The sequence below is a fragment of the Battus philenor genome, unplaced genomic scaffold (genome assembly GCF_028537555.1).
Source record: "Battus philenor isolate CCGP_79_NKW_IND1 unplaced genomic scaffold, ilBatPhil1.0.hap1 SCAF_3, whole genome shotgun sequence".
Lineage (NCBI taxonomy): Eukaryota > Metazoa > Arthropoda > Insecta > Lepidoptera > Papilionidae > Battus > Battus philenor.
Window position 1 is genome coordinate 17,409,069 of NW_027181693.1, and position 20,008 is coordinate 17,429,076.

Sequence of the window (20,008 nt, forward strand, 5' to 3'; positions counted from 1 at the left end):
TCCAATAGTTCACGAAGCCTGAAGTGAGGTGTGACAAGTCTAACTCTCTTTATATCTCCTTCAGATTTATTCCTCTTTAATCTGATAGCTCTTTCTATATAATGGTGAGCCACTTATAGTTTCAACCTAATTTACCAGGTAAACCAAGAAATTCTGAAGTTAGTGTTAAATGCAATAGATCCGTGTTACGTGTGTTCGGAGTATGATAAAGATATTGACCATCAAAAAGGTCTCGATGTGTACAAATACATCAAATGGATTTCTTTGCCTGCTTACTTTAAATACAACATGAATAATTATCTGTATTGGCACAATTCTTTATTAACTTTTATTCTTAGTTTATATTTAATATTTTAATCACATTTCAACTCAGAAGTATATTTCAAACACGCATTTTTAACATTATTTGTTTTTATTTTAAAAAACAAACAATTTTTCGTAAACTTTCCCAGAGATATACCTAATAATTAACCAAATTTTCACGGTGATTGGATGTATGGTTTTTGAATCTTTCAAGTACAGACAGACATTTTTATTATTTTTATTCATTTTTATTACTATATATTTTAGCCGATAGACGCCTATTGCAAGGCTTAAGCCTACCCCAAAGATCGTTCCATTACCTATCTTGTACTCGCATCTAGCGGCTTGTCACGATTATATTTTATTATACTTTTATAACAAATACAAGGTGATTGATTAATATTGGTGTGTTCTTATATACACCCACAATTAATGTATTGTTATATACATCCACGAAAGATTGCAAACACACAGCAATGGACGCAAGATTGCTCTACGTATACCGCGAGTTAGCGAACCCGTTTTGAGTCCTCAGATTCTATAATCTAGTGTGCATCACATTCGTCCACGTTCAAGCGAGGGTCAGAGTTGGTTTACGTCACTCCTGACCATCGAGTAATTCTCGCTTTTCAAACTTACACTACACTACAGTAACAACAATATATACACTACACGGATATAGTCCCTCTTCATGCGAGCACCGTTTTAACTGGAATTCGATCTGCTAGAGTAGTCTTTAGCATACAGACCTCTGTTTCTGTGAGCTTAATTTTGTCGAAGCTCCACAAAGTGAAAATGGTTATTAACGTAACATTACAACCATCATACATATTGTGCAAATTGGCGCAGTTGGATCGAGGGAGACAGACTTCTATCCCGCACTCATATTCACCGCGAAGACTTCTATTCTATAGGCATGTTTTATCAACACCCATGTTGAATCACCTTACGTTGTGAAGAAGCCCAAAGCAAACAATGAAACAAGGCTCCAGTTCGATGACGTAGCAGTTTCAATGCAATTCAGACTTCTACCCATTTACAATCCTTCGAGAATTGTTCGAAGCTTTTGTCGACCCTTTAGAAACCTCAGATGATCAAAACGTTTCATCCACCAGCAACTGATAAATATTGAAGACTCGCTTATTGACAGCGTATGAAGCTTGTAGAACCCTAACCAAAACTTAATGGTTTTTGAGAAAAAATAACAAAAAAAGAAAAACTGTTTTCAATGTATGTATTAGAACATATTAAATTTAATTATTGTTTAAAATATGTGCATGTGGATTTCATTTCGCCAAAAATGATTTTCCTATCGCATTCTGAACAAAACTGCAATTAATTTCCACGCCTACGTCTATGTTTTATGCATATTCAATTTAGAACGCGCGTGGCCCCGATTTTAATAGATTCGGGGACGGAACCCGACTACCCCTCTCCCGGCGCGGACGTCCGATGGTCCAAGTGACAAGAGATAAGCGAAATCGTTTGTTTATACGAAAAACTAATTTTTCAGTTAATTACTTGTTCAACTTCAACAATTGTCGTCATCTATGTTATTTGAGTTTGTTGAGTCATGAGAACCAGTTTGAATAATTTAGAGTGATTATTTGAGTGTCATAAGAAGAATGCCAAACGCTTCTCTGTAGACTTGTTCATGGCAGCAATGTGAAATTCTCTTGTGTTGCTGCGACAGATCGCTGATGATTTAGCTTGATAAATTAGCTTTTCCTTAAGATATACCTTGGCCAAAATTAGAAGAAACCAAGTAGACTTATAGAACCAGCGTTTTCTTCATAAGTACTGAGAAAGACCATCGGGTGTGTTTAAGTAGGTAGAAATTCTTCATAAACTTGTCCTCCCCTCAAAAAGTATGGTAACTCATGTTCATCTACAAAATTTTCCCTCCAAAAATGAAACAAAGATACAGTGTAGATCAACTATATAACAGTGTATACTTTGCAGTAGTATTTTTGGGTTTGCGAAAAGAGAGATCGCCTATCACTTGGACCACCACCTGGATGTGACAGCAGCGGGTGACGCACGACCCGTCCAGTCATTACTGCATCGAAGTTTAATCAATAACTGACCTGGATACAGCTTTGACACAACACAATGCACTCGGTATACAATACGCGAGATAAATTACGTAACATCAATTATGATTCTACATAGTTATGTATAAAGGTTTATTTAAAGAGTAATATTGTTGGCATCGGTACATATTTTGTGCTCTAGAAGAGAGCTGCGTTTGAAATCTAACTTGACAGTAAATAGTCCTGTTAGTTCTTCCAAAGGGATTTCTCCCTCTTCAAAGTATTCCCTGTTCGATAAAGTACACTTTTGCCGAAGCTTTTTTCAGTCGTCGAAGCAGTTGAAATAGTCTTTTTCCGGTATATCATTCAAGATCTTCTTCAATTCGGTTTTTATTTCAGCCGTGTCAAAACAGAGTCCCCGCATTGGTCGTTTGAGTTTGCTGAACAGCCAGAAATCGCATGGTACTAAATCAGATGTATATGGTGGTTGTGAAACATTGAGCAAAATACAAAATATTGAGCAAATTCTGCACCCATCGGAACTTTTTGCATTTGATAGAATTGAATTATTTGACAAAAACTTGTATAAGTCGGATATAAATAAACCTTTTGATAAACAGAAACTTGGGCAATGTTATAGACAGTCCTACCAACCTAGAAAAAATGTACCTGCCTTCCTGATGCCCGCAAGTTTTAAAAGCAGATATGTACATTAGGTAACTATTAGATATGAATACAAACTTTATACCATTCTCTAGGCTTCACAAAATAAGTAGCTCTTTTGTGTGTAATTATGTATGATATTACTAAACACTTCCATATAATCATTATTTCAACAGTAGAACCTGCTCTATTGTACATAGGCCTCCTCATATATCAACAATGAGCTTGGTTGAAAGAGGCTTGCATCAAATACCCTTTGACGTCACTTAGAAGTTCCTCTGACCGCTTTGTGACATATTCCTCTAGGCTAACTCTCGTGTAATATTCCTGAATTATCATGGAATATATTTTAGAGGTTGTTAAACTTTAAAAACTTGTAAAAAATTCTATTCCAATGTAAAGATTCTTTTTAAATAAGCTTGAAAATAAATTGCTCTAATACTAAATATAAATAATACATTTCACCAAATACCCGTCTGAGTTTATTGTGGTTCCTTATCAGGTTAAATTTGAAACTAGTAGATGAAATTAAATCTAAATTTGAAAATGAATCCGCTGGCTTGGTCACTTGGAGCGAATGGGATCGGATCGGAGCGTGAAGGTAGCGTACCTGGAAAAACCGAGGGGTCGAGGACCAGTGGGTAGACCCAGGTATCGCTGGATCGATCGCGTTGAGGCAGACTTGCGCGAATTGAATGTCAGCCAATGGCAGACGATGGCGCAAGATAGAGGAAAGTGGAAGTCTCTCGCTTCGGAGGCCAAGACCCACTTTGGGTCACTGAGCTAGCGGAGTAGTAGTAGTAGTAAATGAAATTGTTCGTCTGAATTGGCAGTAGCACATCGACACAGCCGACTGCCGTTATAGAAGGGTTATTGAATTGCGACCACGAGTTGGTAGACGCGGCGTGGGTAGCTCTGCCCACAGGTGGACCGGCGATATAATCCAGATCACAGAAGTTCGCCGGAAGTCGTTACTTTTTTAAAAAATTTGCAGGATACAATTATGAAAGTAACTTTTTTATTTGACTTCTCGGTTAAAGAAAAAAACCGTTCAAAAATTAAAGCTCCTTTTCACTTTTATAAATTTTCACTTTTTTCAACATTTCTTTTTCAAACATACCGTCAGGTCATGTCAGATTCCTTTATATATACTTATACTTACTTTACCTACACTATATTACTAACCAATAGGATATGTTATCTATTTTCTGGTAATATCCATGCTCGGGGAATACAGTAACAATGTTTCAAAATTTTGGTGTAGGCCTACGTTTTGCAATGATAGTCTGTCAGCAGATATAAAGGAATGAATGAAAAAAAATCTGATTTTAGTTTTTAATAAAATTAGTTTCTTATGGCGTCAAAACAGTCACTGATACTGAGAGTTAGTCAAATATAGGATGATTTACTGGAAGGGGAATAATTACAAGAATAATATAAGTAGTGTCTGATATATTGACATCTCGCTTTAAAATAAAAACGCTGTTAAGTTTTTTAGACCATGAATATAATAACAAATAAATACATTTAAAAAACTTTTAAGTTAAACGGTTTTTTGATACCCAAATTTTGGTGGTTGTGGAAAAATATGTACCTAGTCCGCCATATTGGAACGGCGTCCATATTGAATTTTAAATTTTGACATAATCATCGTGTTTTACTAGTGTAGCCCTTTCATTTGATACCCATATTGAGGGGGTTAAGGAAAAATATGTAATCCGCCATTTTGTATCGGCGGCCATTTTAGATTTATAATGTTATTGATTTTATTATATTGTATTGTCATCTAAATTAAATATGTGTACCAAATTTCAGATCAATCTGACAACTGGAAGGTGCTTAAATTTCAATTACTAATTTTGACCCAAACAAATAAATTCCGTACGGGTCGAACTAAATAAAACCGTTTAAAAAAAATCAGTGATATTGTTTTGCCTCTATACTAATATATGTTAAGGTTTTTCATCTTGTATATAAGTTATTATACAAATGCGTTCTTTATTCCTCGAACGTTTCGTTCCAAGGCATGCAAAACAGAACACAGCTCCGTCTGTTTACATCACAGAGCGGACGAGCATTGAGGGAAAATAGATATGAATAATACATTGCAACTTGTTCACGACCTCTTCCGTCAAATTCATACAAATATTCTATCCACCAATAACTGTTGCAAAGTCCTCTGGTTCGCATATTTCACTGAATGCGTCGATTATATTTTTATCATAAATTATTGTAATAGGCATAAACAATTGTACATATAATGTAAGGATGAGTTTACATCCGTTGTCCTTATTGGAGACATAATATTCTTAATATTTATTGTATTTAATGGAATCAGGCGTTACCTTGCGGAAGTCTATCCTAAGTAAGAAAAGGACCAATATTTAGCCACCTCCGCACATGCAGTAGTAGTCGTGCAATAAAGTGCACCGCCCGCCAGCTCGCTGATAAATGCGCATGCGGCCAACATTGCGAATCACACAACCGCCACCGCCAAATTACTCAACACGTGTTTCACCCCTCCACGGGGCATCTTCAGGAGTTATGTTACACCGATTAGTTTCAAACACTTGTGGGTGTGATTCGCATTGTTTGCCGCATACGCATTTGTCAGCGGGCTGGCAAGCGATGCACTTTGGTGCATGATTACCACTGCATTTGCGGAAGTGGCTAAATATTGGTCCTTTTCTAACTTTGATAGGGTTATCCACTTTGAGGGTGAATATCCTACGCTTTCCTTACTGGCTTCTGTTTTCCAAAACCTTAATTCTATAGAAGTCATTACACCGCGCGCTTTGTGTCCTACTTATTGCCACTTCAACTGGCCAACTGCAACTAAAATTTAAAACCAGAATCTTCCAATATTTCACTCTTAGTATAAATCCCAAGGTAACGGATTAATAAACGAATGACAAGAAATCTTAGCAATGATGTGGTTTGATTATTTTGATTTAATTTAGTCTATTATTAGCTTCTTCCTGCTTCTTCTCCACAACTTTAACACTTTGCAGAGTAGAGTCAAAAATTAAATAGACTAAATAAATAGATAATAAGTTGACGATCAATAAGAGTTCTGTTTAAAGTTTCAATGTTGAATAAACAAATTTTATCTTATATTTATCTTAAGATTTACGGGGTAAATTTGTAAGAATTCTGTCTAGGTACGGACGATACATTTTAAATCTGTCTCGCCTGTGAATAGAATCAATTAAATATTACACCGGAGTCGGGAAGACACTTTGCATAGACAATTTAATGTAGATTCGCCCTTCCGGTAATATCTTTCAACGGAGAGCAAGAAGCTTAGCCTCGACGCTACGATTCCAGTTTTTTACTTGAATACATTTAAATACTTAAGTGTCGTCTTTCAACTACTTTTGTTACAGAACTTTTAGCGCCTATTTACTTAAAGCGGTAGATTAGCTTTCTCTGTTTAAACTTTTAATTTATTATTGTAAGGGAGTGACTAACGGTGTAGATACGCAAACAATAGATAGAGACATAAGGTGATTGGTTTGTTTTGTACCATGTCCCGGAAGAGAATTTACCTATGTTAGTTTCTTTTACCTGTCTTACACTGCTGCTAGTAGCATGTATATATTTTTCCAGCGTGATGGCCTAGAGGGCGCTTTTAGGATAGTTAGCGAGGATATGCTATATAAGGGTCTAAAGGATTGGTTAACCTAACGGTTCAAAGAAGAAACGAAGACGGACCCCTGATGCTGTTTAGTGTTCTTCTGAAGGAATACTGAATGAATAAAAATTACAATACAATATTTGTCCAAGTTGCTTATGTTACAAGAAACCATGGCGCGATGTAAAATACAGACAGCGCCATCTAGTGCGGAATAGAATAACTACATGTGTCGTGCTGACATTATATGTTACATTATGGGTTTAGTACTGATATAAGTCCAAGCGACTTGAGTATTTTCCTTGATATGAACTTAAACGTATTTAGAAAATTTTATTAACTTCTGTAATAATTGTATTTAACTATAGATTCATCTTTAAAGTTTTCACACCTAAAACCAGTCGCCTCGTACATTGTTTTATTAATTTATTAAAACATTGGTGGTATGATATATAATGATTATAAACCTCTCTCTCTTTATACATACATATATATATATATATATATATATATATATATATATATATATATATATATATATATATATATATATATATATATATATATATATTGCAGCTAGCGACAGCCAACCGTATATATGTTCACGTATAAAATATGCACCAAATAATTGCAGTTTTACATTACTGTATTTGAATTTGAACGCGTAATAATAATAGAACACTTAAAAGTATTGCAGTTGAAGTGAGCAGTAAGCAGCTGTAGTAGCCTAGCGGTAGAGAACTGAAACTTAAGATCGACGACTTACATATCCTCCCATAAATATATTTAGTCAATTCAGGAGTTACTGACCTCCAAGTCTGAGCTCCGCTGCAGCTTGCGCGCTGTCCAGGTCTCGTTCCGCGAAGCACTGGTACATGCCCCGGTGCGCGCGGACTACGCCATGCACGCGCAATGCACGCTCACCGCCGCCCACGGGCACGCCGTCGTGCAGCCACCGCACCCTCGCCTCTCCGCCCTCAACCGAGCAGTTGAAGATCACCGAGCTCCCGGAATTCGCCACCTGCACGCAACACACTTTATTAGTCTAGTCTATACGTAATATGATTTTTTTTCATGGCCCTATTTCTGAGGCGTCTCGTAAAAGATATCTATTTACTTTCTTCTATCGTTCTTCACGATATCTTTCATTATTTTCCATGCTTTCCTTCCACACATTTTTTCACTTTCTTTGCCTTCCCTCCAGAGTTCTACACTTTTTACCTTTATTGTTTTAACATTAGTTTAACCATTTATTTATTCTACAATTTTTTATGGTTTTTACTATGTATTTCGTACTTAATTTACATTTATCATAGCTCTTTTATAATACTTCATTTTTTATAAATTTATTTATCGTTTTTCCAATTAATTTTTTGCAGAAGTCCAAAAAAGTCTGGTGACACCCTCTTTACTCACCAGTGAGGAGATATTCTCTCTGTTCCTTTTGCTAGACGAGACTCGTATTGTCACGTAATATGATGATTAAAAGCAGTAGAAGGTATAATATTGATAAATCTAACAGATGTAGAGTAGTGTAGAAATGCTTTTGTTTAAGCTAACAGTTGTCGAGTATGGATTATATAGAGATCTTTAAAGAAGGCAGTCTCATACCAGACTGGACTCGACTGCCATTCCATCTCTATCCAGCGCTCCGCGAACATAATAACTACTAATGTCTTATTTAAGAAAAGGACCAATATTTAGCCACTTCCGTGCATGCAGTGGCAGTCGTGCAACAAAGTGCAACGCCCGCCAGCCCCCTGATAAATGCGTATGCGGCAAACAATGCGAATTACACAACTGCCACCGTTAATCACTCAACACGTGTTTCACTCCTCCACGGGGCATCTTGAGGAGTTATGTTACACCGATTAGTGCCAAACACAGAGTGTTAAAAAGTGATTTTCGATTCATATCTTCATTCTTGAAATTTATACATAAAAGCCTACAAAATAATGAATATGCCAGTTTTAACATTTTTCTTTATTATTTAAAATGAAAAGAAAAACACAAATTAAGAAATGAAATCTCTTACATCGATATATAAGCATAAGTGAGCGCGTTTTAAAATGTAAGGTAAACATGTGTTTACATGTGTGAATTTAAGATCATCATTTTGTTAACATCTTTTATTATCTTTTCCCTTAATCACTTTCAAAATATCTCTTCGAACGCTATACACTATCTTTATATTGATCTATCTATCCCTCGCTGGCTTTGTGAACTCAATAAAAGCACTCTAAACCCACCTTACTGGTGGAATTTTATAAAGTCCATGTAATATTACTCTCAAATTTTATGTACCATTATGGCATTGCAGAGATAACATGACGTGTATCACAGATGAAAATCTATTATACAGAGTGATTAGTTACTTGTTTCTAATTGCCACACGTTAACCTATTTTCCTATTGGAATGTGAAAGGCAAATAACTTCTATTGATACAAAGTCTGCAAGGATGGATAGTAAACATTCATTAATACTAATATGTAACACTCCGAAATTTGCTTATTTTATGTTTAAATTGTATGTTTTTTCTGGGACCATTGATTTTAGATAGGTTGCACTATACACTAATTATCAGCATACGGGCAATACATTCACCCCTTTAACTGGAGAGATTTAAAACCAATATAAAAATAATTATAGAAAAAAGTATATTATTCTATCCAAGAATACTATAGTCATATAAATGTGTGGAAATAAATGTTGTAGATGCTCACTCAGGAAGCTAATTATTGTCGCGCACTCCTTTTAGAACTATATTTTTAAAGAGAAACTGTTGAGTTTCTTCAATTGCCTTCCGAGGCGATGGTGGCTTCCCGTACAGACAATGATGCCGATTTATAATATTTATTGACGGTGTAAAAGTGCTTGTTATAGCCTAATCGAATAAAAATATATTTTCTATTAGATTTCATTTTTAAAGTCGAGGTAAGTGTAAGGCGAATATCGGTATTTTAGTTTCTAACATACATTATTCTAATGCACATAAGCTTAGGTGGTGACAATGATAATGAATTGAAGTCACAAAATTTAGAATTGTCTCATTTTGGTTTAGTTTTAACATTTGTCCGCTATTTAGTTGCGAGCGTGGTCACCGTAGTTTGCAGTGCGTCGACACTGCGGCTGGAGGTCGTCGCAGAGACGTAAATTTGTTACATCCGCATCCGGTGCTCTCTATTAATCATTTACGTCTTCGGCACCGCGTTCTAGAGGTCCGTTTGAATTATTGACCTCTATAGTGTACATCGTCTCTATGAATTCACGTGGGAATTGTTCGCTCTTTATTTAGAATTCTTCATTTCATACCCCATTTTAATAATATTAACACTTTATTGCCCAATTTTTGTTAAACCTTTTATGTAAATATCACACATAAGAATTAGATACCGTTTATTTATTTATTTATTTATTTATTCATATATTTATTTAATATTCTTTATTGTACACGATAAGATACATTTAATAAGTTTTACAATGATATACAAAAAAGTACAATGGGCGGTCTTATCACACAAGGTCTTACAGACAACCATAGTAAGGAAAAGATAAAAGTACTTATAAAGGGTAGTTCACGTGTACAAAAAAATATATATTCACAAACAAATGAATATAAATATACATAAACATACATAGACATACATACATGCGTATATAACATATATACTCATAATAGAAAAGGTTTAATACATATTATAAATATAATACTATAATAAATAAAAACATCTAACTGACTTGGATCAGTATTGTTTTTTGTTATTTCTAGTAATTTAAATTTATGTAGCAATGTATTAGGTATTTGTGTTGGCCAGATTTTTATTAATCATTTTTTTAGTGACAAAAATACATGTAATCGTTCAACACAAATAAATCCACTAAAATAGTAAAGATTAAACCCCATAATTGGTACTATGGTCCTGGATGAAAGTATTACTTTCAGAATATTCATAGTTTATAAGTGTTTTATATCTTAATAAATAAATTAAAATATAACCAATTCTCTGTCATTAGAAAAAAATGATAATTATTTGTATTGTATTTTAATATATAGATATAGGCGTTTCCCACTAGCTTCGCATACTTAATGAACGCTTCTTCAACCCCTCTAGCGGTTGAAATTTCGGCAATGTCGTTCTTAACTGATCTGTACTTAACCAAAAAATATAATTATCTGATTTTAATACTAAATGTTATGATTCCAGAAAATCTATGATGAGTAACTTTATAGGTGGAAATCTCTATTTTGTATATCGTGACGATTACCCAAATATCTCACACAAAAGAAGCACCCGCGAACAAAAAACGAATTCCATAAACGAACCAGTCGGGGCTGACGGCACGACGTCAAGTAGGTGCAGGTGGGGGTAATGAAGCTTATTAGCTAACTCTATTGACTTATGCGCTCTATTGCGCGTGTCCCGCTGTATTGCATCTTTCTTTGAAGCTGGCAGGCAGAGAGATGTAATAAATTAAAATTAAGGCTCTTGCTTCAGCTGGCTTTCTTGTATTTTTACCTCACTTCCCTTATCTGCGTTGATAATCTCGAAATAACCTGCCTGTGATGAGTTTATCGATATTGTTACAGGGCGTCGAAGTAAAGGAGTGTTTAGTCTATTCAGTATAATATTTACGTAAGTAAGCTTCGTACAAAAAAGACGTTAGAGGCAAGCTTTAAATACAACGCCATAAAGACCTGGTAAGTAATTTATCCAAATGTCGACGGTTAGCAATAGGCCCACGCGTACACGTCTGTAGTAGACGGAGTCAATGCCGGCATGAATTATTCAGAACGACGCCGAGCTACGCGCGTGTCGTCTCTAACTTGATTACAACCGACCGGGGAAGCTGAGGCACCGATAATCAAATTCTGACAAATATCCCACCTACCATTGATGCTTTGTAACGTTACTTGGAACATTGTTTCAATGGATTCTAATTGAGTTTCAGTTCGTTCGTTCTACACGTTACTCTGTATACAGGGTGATTGGCGAATTTGATTAATAGGTATAAAAGTATTTAATGGAATCAGGCGTTATCTCGCGGAAGTCCATCCTAAGTAAGAAAAGGACCAATATTTAGCCACCTCCGCACATGCAGTGGTAGTCATACAACAAATGCACCGCCTACCAGCCCGCTGATAAATGCGTATGCGGCAAACAATGCGAATCACACAACCGCCACCGCCAAATTACCCAACACGCGTTTCACCCCTCCACGGGGCATTTCCACCAGTCATGTCACACCGATTAGTGGCAAAAATATAGTCCTCTAGAGACTCTTCTTCGGGAGGTGCATTTTACTGCATGACTACCACTGGATGTGCGGAGGTGGCTAAATATTGGTCCTTTTCTTACTTAGATATAAAAGCTTTTAAGATTTTTGCCGACAAACGACCAAGTCGGGACTTCTGGAGCAGCTTTCCAGCTTTTTCTAACACCTCAAATCTTGTAAATCTATATGTTAGCAAGTAAAGAGGATTTGTACCTGTAATTGCGGGTGTACGGTGACAACTAGACGAGACCGAACCCTCAACCTAGCATCTCGCCTCTGCTCGCCGTACTGGTTGTGTGCCCTGCAGGTCCACACGCCGCTGTCGGACAGCTGGGCCCGCCGTATCACCAGCACCTGGTCCGACACCGAGATCCTGATGCTGTTCGATACGGGACTGAGCCGGCCGTTCGCGTGTCTGAACCAACTGTTAACGGTAAAAGAGAAATAGTACGAAAGAGAACTGAATAGAAGAAGTGAATATCAGATTTAAATCAAATAGAACTTAACCGAATATATTTTAGCGAATAAATTTACAATAAATTGATACAGGGTGATCGATTATAGGTGTAAATATGTTTTGAAGAGGTGAATATACAGCTTATTTGTCAATAAAAAGCTTTGAAACTTTTACACCTATTTTCAATCATACAGTATGAAATTATTATTGTGAAAATGTTACATTAATTATTTTTTTAAATTAAAATGCACCATAGCTGCAATCAGTAAAATATAAACAGGAATAGTTAGCAGACAATAATTAATACTAACATTTAGTAATTTGAATGTAGTAAAAACACTAACTATATTATAATTATTTCTAACGCCATTGATTTTTGAATAAGGAACACCATTCATTGCTTGCGAATGTGCTGTACATTCAACCCTCTAAAGTTTAGACTTATATAACCAATCACAATGTAAATAGTAGCAACAAACCTGTAAGTAGGAGGGGGGCTGCCGATTGCACAGCAAACCAGCTTAATGTCGCCCCCTTGCGGCACTGTCTCGTCCTCCGATACGGTCAACATTCGCGGCGCCATACTCCCACTCGCATCTGTGAGACAGCTTTAGTTTACCAACAGATATGTGTATATATATACACCTATATATGTAAAGATAATAATTGTGTTATCTGAATATTAATATTTTTAATGTCTATTGTTTAATTATCAGTGGTGGTCGAATATAAAACATGTAAGAGAGCGTTACGAGAGAGCTGACATAAATGTAATAAAGAAGATTAAATGTTGTTTCTTTACAGATAAAGAAACACAATTGTGTGTATATATATATATATATATATATATATATATATATATATATACATATGTATAGGCCTCCGTCAAAGATATCTATGGAAGGATACAATATAATATCCTCACTTGAAAATCGGTCTGGCAATAGTAGTATGTTATTATGGTACGCAGAGGATCTGCTGGTCATCGTCCTGAAACATGTTTATGTGCAGTGGCAATTAAGTGTGAATTGTATAAGATTGTATTCAGTTCGAATCCGCGACCTAAGGCTACTATTGCTTGTTTTCTATGAATTTATTTCTAGTTATTTTGAAGAATAGTTTTTATCACTTATTGAAGTAATTATTGTCTTTAAGTATATTTCTTTCATACGATATAGTATTTTATTAAAACTCTACATTACGTTTTTAAAAAATTTCTTATGTTAATGTATAAATATGTTTTAAATTTTTTTCCAATGGAAACCGAAAAAAAAAAGAATGTATTTCTAGGACAAATCTGTTTTAATTCTTATACGCATAAATTCAATGAATTGAAACATTTTTTGATACTAAGTTTTATTTATTTTTTTCTGTTTCTTTATACATTCTGAGGCAAAAGCGTTTCAAGTTAGTTTGATGTGTTTATTTATTATCATATATGGAATTATGTAATAAACTGTCTTTATTACTAGTATATATGTGTCATTATATATATATATGCATATAAATTTTGTCTTAATGTACACATTAACTACCCATTATTTATCCCTCTACTGTTTATTGTGTATTACCTCGTGTGATAATACCGCTTATGTACTTATTTCTTTACAATTATGTATATATCTTCTTGTGTGTATTTTAAAGATTAAAAAAAATACTTACGTGATACCGCGACCATGGCAGGAGGGCTTCGTCTCTTCTCACCCGTGAGCGTATGCTGTGCTTCGCATGCATATGCACTTGCGTCATCGGGGCGAGCGTCTCTTATCACCAGGATATCACCACGGCTGCCACCCACCACGTACCTTCCACCTGTATTGATAACACAACTATTATTATCATACTTATTACATTACACATTACCTATCACAACTGAAGCTGAAAGTGATACAAAACCGTCTGATATTTTGTTAGTTTGTCTCAGATTAGAACGCATTTGGAAACCAGGAGTGCAATTTAGTTTCACTATTTATCTAACTGGACTAGGCTTAAATATTTTAATGACGCACAAGAATAAATATCCTTGTTTTAGTCGTTTTCATATATGAGGATCGTGGTCGTACATGTTAAGTTTTAAGGAACCATGCACGGTGGTGTTGGACGTTTAGAACTATGTAATTCCAGCCAATAGTTCACCGTCTTTCGCCTTATCACCTATTTTGCCTGCAACTATTACCTTCTTCAGATTTTTCACACCTTCATGCAATGTGGTCGAAGTAACGGAAAATTCTTAGAGCAGACTAGATAGTTGGCTCCTCTTTCTGAGCGCTTTGAGGATAGACAAATTGGTAAGAATAAATTTTAAGGGACAGTTATTGTATGGATCGAAAATATGTCGAACATCCTGTATAAAGAAATGGATGAGAGTAGAGGAGATATGGGTGGAAAACACTTGAAAAACGAATTTGTTTTATGTTGTTGACTTATCTTCCAATAAGGCTATTAAATATAAAAAAAGTTGTTTAACGACATCCTGTTTTTTAAAGTTATTTCGTATATAACTTTTGTATCAAAACTATTCATGTACCATGTGCAATGTTATTTATTAAATTTACATGTAAAATTTAAAACGGCAAAATATTTATAAGTGCTTTCTGGAATAATTTTTGTACATAAATGTAGATTCGTATACAACGTTCACTAAGAGGCTTATGTCTATTCAAGTAGCTTAGAAAAAATCGTCTTGTTTTTCAGCAATAAAATATATTAAACATAAAGGAGCGGTGTTCATATAAAACGTATTAACAGGCTACCTCCTCCTTGCGTCCTTCACTACTAAGTGTCGTGACCTGTACAGTCCACGACATAAATTTCAATTCCAACACCTCGGCATTTTATATCTACTTGTGATGTATTTATGTATCGTTTATTATATAGACCATCAAGCGCTTAATTCACAATTAGCTATGAAATCGCGTGGACTTATTATCATCATTAGAGCATATAAGAAGCTTATTAATAGCTTAAAAATAGCATGTTAATAGCGTATAAATAGCATTTTAATAGCGCGCTATTTTTAAAAGCTAGAGATTCCTTGTGAAATATTTTTAAAGAAATCGGTTTAGTGGTAATATATTTGTAATAGCATATTATTTATGCGCAATAAATTCAAATCTAATATGAAAAATAGTAACAGATACGTTAAAAATACAAAAAATCAATATGAATCTCGTAACGCTAAAATAAAAATGTAAATCCTTCTTGAGTCTGCGTGTATAAATACATAATATAGTTCTGCAACATATCTTAGCCCTTCCTTTTCTTAGTAATAAATCTAAAATTAAAAGTATGTTATTATATATATCTTATTACAGCATTCAAGAGTTTTTAGTTGAACGAAATGTGTTGAACTTGGTTTGTTGGTTTATTTACACGACTGATATTATTATGTACTCATGAAAAATTATTAAATGGCTTTTAAAAGAGCAAATGTTGTGTTTTTGGCCGGCTCTCCTCAATAGACCAGCATTCAGGGCAGGTGATGGTTACTACATATAATGTTAAAATAATCCACGATTTAAAGGCACATGTGAATGCCCCATTTGAATAAAGGTATTTAGTTTATTTTTAACATTTTATGAAAAAAGTACTAATAATCAATCACATCATTTAAGGGAGTGTTCTTACACCGTACTAGACATTTATTTAATTGTTTTCCATGGACTACGTTACGGCTTTTGTGCCAGTTTATGTGTGTGGGTGGTGAGGTGGTTGCTTTAGATTCTGTGGCATCGAGCGTGTTGTTGACCAGCGCATAGGGCTGTGGTGATCATAGACACCGTCCATCCAATTTATTTACGGCGGTCGAAAGTTTTTACATATGTTATGAAAGTTAAAAAATTGCTTTGTGCATCTAACAGAACGGTGAGTAGTTGTGATTTAAATTAATGAAACATTATTTTGGATTTTTCAATTATCTCCCGGAGAGGCTATTAAATATACAAACGCAACCTCTGAGGCGGGTAAATTCAGCGAAGTATTTAATGTGTTCAAATATTTTGAAGCACTTTTCCGCACGAGTGTACTCGTGGCTCTCCCGGCGTCAGTTTACGATCAGATAACTTTCAGCTCGGAGTTTTTCAATGAATTCTAAATGCGCACCGGCCGCCTTCTAGCGCCGCTGCCGGCCGCTTCATCTTAACTTTCCTTTTGCTTCCACTCAGTCGTACCCGTCGACTGATGGCCCTGATACTATTGTCGCTTTGTTCGACGCCGCAAGTGGACTTTTGTAGCCTTTTGTTGTAAATATATTTCGCCTAAGGACTTTGAGAGTTTCCCTTGTCAAACCTAGATAATGACTATTATGGACATTTGTTAAAGACTTTTTACTTTTGAGTTTGTTGTGACATTTTGTCAAATAAATTTCATATATATATATTTTAATTACATTGTATTAAATATTGTTAAAGTTGGACTTATAGCCTTCCGCCTCTTTTAAATGTTATTTCTATTTTTACTGTTGTATTCAGAGTGCCTTAGCATTTAAATTGTGGTTATTTAAGAGCAATTTTAGATAGCAAAAATTAAACGATCAGACGTGTAAAATACACGATTTAAATTCCATTCACGCGAACAAAGCTGTTCGCCGCTACTTTTATAGTGCTAATAGCCAAGAAGTGGAACAACCTAAGCCTTATCGTTTCCAATCTATAAATTACTGTTTAACTTAGGAGTATTCGAGACAAGTGTGAATAGGTATCTTATAGGCAAGTGTATAGAATTATAGACCTCGTCATTGCTTAAAATCAGGCAAGACAGAGGTCAAAAGCTTTGCCGGTAAATAATAAAAAATGATGTACATTAACTCGATTTCGTTTTGTATATAAATGTTACGGTTAAAATAATTCTTATAGAAAATTGACCATTTAGGGCATGGATGCACAGACCGCGGCCCTACGGTCGAATACTGTTGGCTCCCCGACAGCAAAAATAATACTCTCGTACATTCGAAAAATATTGAATTCTATTCCAGAATAAAACCCAAAAAAATTAATTATCTATACTTATGGCGGCCGGCCCGCCATCAGTTCATGATTTGCCCGAATGGCCCCTAGTCTTAATAAGTCTGTGCAACCATGATTTAGAGGATACAGTAAGCGTTAGATATGAAATACAAAACTATTTAATGTTTTAATAACATTAATCATGACGTGATTGAAAATGACCATAGTGAATATTACAATGATGGTTTTGCTGTTAGCAATGATGGTGATAACTATAGTGATAGCGGCAAGATTTACACCATTGTTAATAATAAAATAACAATATAAAATACGATATATAATTTACTAGACATAGGTTACAAATTAACAGTTGCATTTAGTATTCAACGGAGGTAGATATTTAATAGCGCTAGGAGAAAAGAAAAGGAATTTAAACGCCTCGTTCTAAAGCTCTAACAAAGGTTCAAAGCCACCATTAATTAGACAATTAGAGATTCCAGCTAACGAAGCGCTCGCCGGGCGGCGCCGCAAGCGCTACATGGTGCTGACAATGCTTTAATTTTATGACTCGTCGACGCGGAATGGTATAATGAGTAATTCGAAAACACACTGCGAGCATATGCAACACCACGCTGATCTGTTGTAGACTCAGGACAAAGAAGCAGGCGACGCTGCAAGAGATGTTCAGAATGCATTATAACATACTTTACACCTGCATATACTCGACACATCGGAGGTTAGTGAGTACAGTAGAGTTGAAAATATAATATTCCACTAGAGAGGCAACAGGAGGCTTGTAGAATAAATAAAACGGTTGGTTTATAACACTGTTGACTTCTTTCTTTAAAAATTTATAAGCGTATCTTTTAACAATGACATATTCATTTTTTTTAATTCTAAATGTTTATAGGATTTCATTACAGAATTATTAATATCAAATATTACTGGCTTTTCTAGCAGTTGAATAGATTATTACGATTTACGATGATGGTTATTAAATCAAGATTTTGGACTGCCGATAGGCTTTTTTAAAACAGTACATAAGCTTCTATAAATTACAAATTTATTAATGTAATTAAAAAAATATCTTTATTACAGGAGCAAAGGCTGGGAAACCGCGTTCGTTGTGTGGATGTAAAGTCTTGTATTAACAAATTTAACACGGTTAATTCACTTGCTTGTTCTTGGAAATAAACCACTATACGCGTCTTACACTGGATATTCTTTTGCTATTCTAGAAAATCTAGATATATAACAGTGATTAAAGAGTAAGGTGTTTATAAGATACTTTATTTATTCATTAATCCTTTCTTAGTTTTAAATTATTTTTCTATAAATCCGAGATAATCATAAAGAGGGATCAAAGGAGAGGGAAATGCTTGAAGCTTCGCTGCGAGATGGAGTCAGAAATAAGGAGATCCACAGAAGAAGTAAGATCAATATAGGTCAAATAATTGGTCGTCTGTAGTATTTAATGGAATCAGGAGTTACTTTGCGGAAGTCCATCCTAAGTAAGATAAGGACCAATATTTAGCCACATCCGCACATGCAGTGATAGTCGTACAACAAAGTGCACCGCCCGCCAGCCCGCTGATAAATGCGTATGCGGCTAACAATGCGAATCACACAACCGCCACCGCCAAATTACTCTAAGTATTTTTTTAAATTTGATTAAAGTACGGTACACTTTTTTGCACGACTACCATTGCATATGCGGAAGTGGCTAAATATTGGTCCTTTTCGTACTTCGTCTGAAGTGGAATATAACTCATGCATATGGTTCCCGGGACGCGACCAAGAATCTCTCACTGCACTAGGTGGCAGTACGGGGTCAGTCGTCGAGACGATCTTTGGGGTAAGCTTATGTCTAGTAGTAGCGTCCATCAGCCGAAAAGTAAAGAAGTACGAGATACGAAGTAAATGCGTCTAAAACGTAATTACCAATGTATATATCACATACTCTACGCGCCTATCAATGTATACGAGTACTTAAAGACTTTATACGGCCGCCTCGGAGCCTCCACACATTTATTTTATTACTTTGACATTTACTTTTACGACGCAACGGGCCCGTTATATAATAACCGAGACACAAGTAACTTTTATGTGAAAAGAAAGCATAAATATGCTTTCGACGAGACTTTCGGGAATAATTCCGCAATAAACATTGCTCGATATTAAAAGATCGGCCTTTCCTTTCGGTATATTCAACTTATATGAAGTCTATTAAGGTGCTATGGCTGTAATATAACATTATAAATAATCTGTTATGAGTACCTCTGAGCATAGGCGAATGCAGATGCAAAAATGATTTCGAAATACAATTGAATTTTGTTTCAAAGATATAACACTCGTATTTAATTATAAAGTTAAAAATTTAATTAAATTCTTTATTACAAATAAATAGTTTTGGTTCGTACCGCTCTTGTTGAAAATCTACAGCGACTAAAGTCTATGAGCAATAGCACGAAAGCCGCTGGGCATTTTCCGTCCTAAATTAAAAAAAAAATATCGATACAACGTGACAAATGTATCAAGATATCATTCTTGAGTAATAATATATACATAAAAAAGTAATAATAAGAGAAAAAGAAGGAGTTAAAAAATAATAAGGCAATAACACTATGTTCATGTAGTAATAGAACAGAAATTATGGTAAACCAATAACTAATAAAATAACAAAATAAAAATTAATAGACG

At 35.0% G+C, this 20,008-nt stretch overlaps 1 protein-coding gene across 1 annotated transcript in view; it reads right to left on the bottom strand.

Moving 5' to 3' along the window:
• Window positions 1–20,008, bottom strand: part of LOC137926771 (cell adhesion molecule Dscam2-like) — a 177,582-nt gene that overhangs the window by 33,158 nt on the left and 124,416 nt on the right. Inside the window, exons 5-8 of the mRNA XM_068770468.1 lie at window positions 14,028–14,177; window positions 12,845–12,962; window positions 12,122–12,332; window positions 7,444–7,654 (exon numbers count right to left, since the gene is read on the bottom strand). Of these exons, the coding sequence (XP_068626569.1) occupies window positions 7,444–7,654; window positions 12,122–12,332; window positions 12,845–12,962; window positions 14,028–14,177 (690 nt within the window). The remainder of the gene's footprint in view (window positions 1–7,443; window positions 7,655–12,121; window positions 12,333–12,844; window positions 12,963–14,027; window positions 14,178–20,008) is intronic.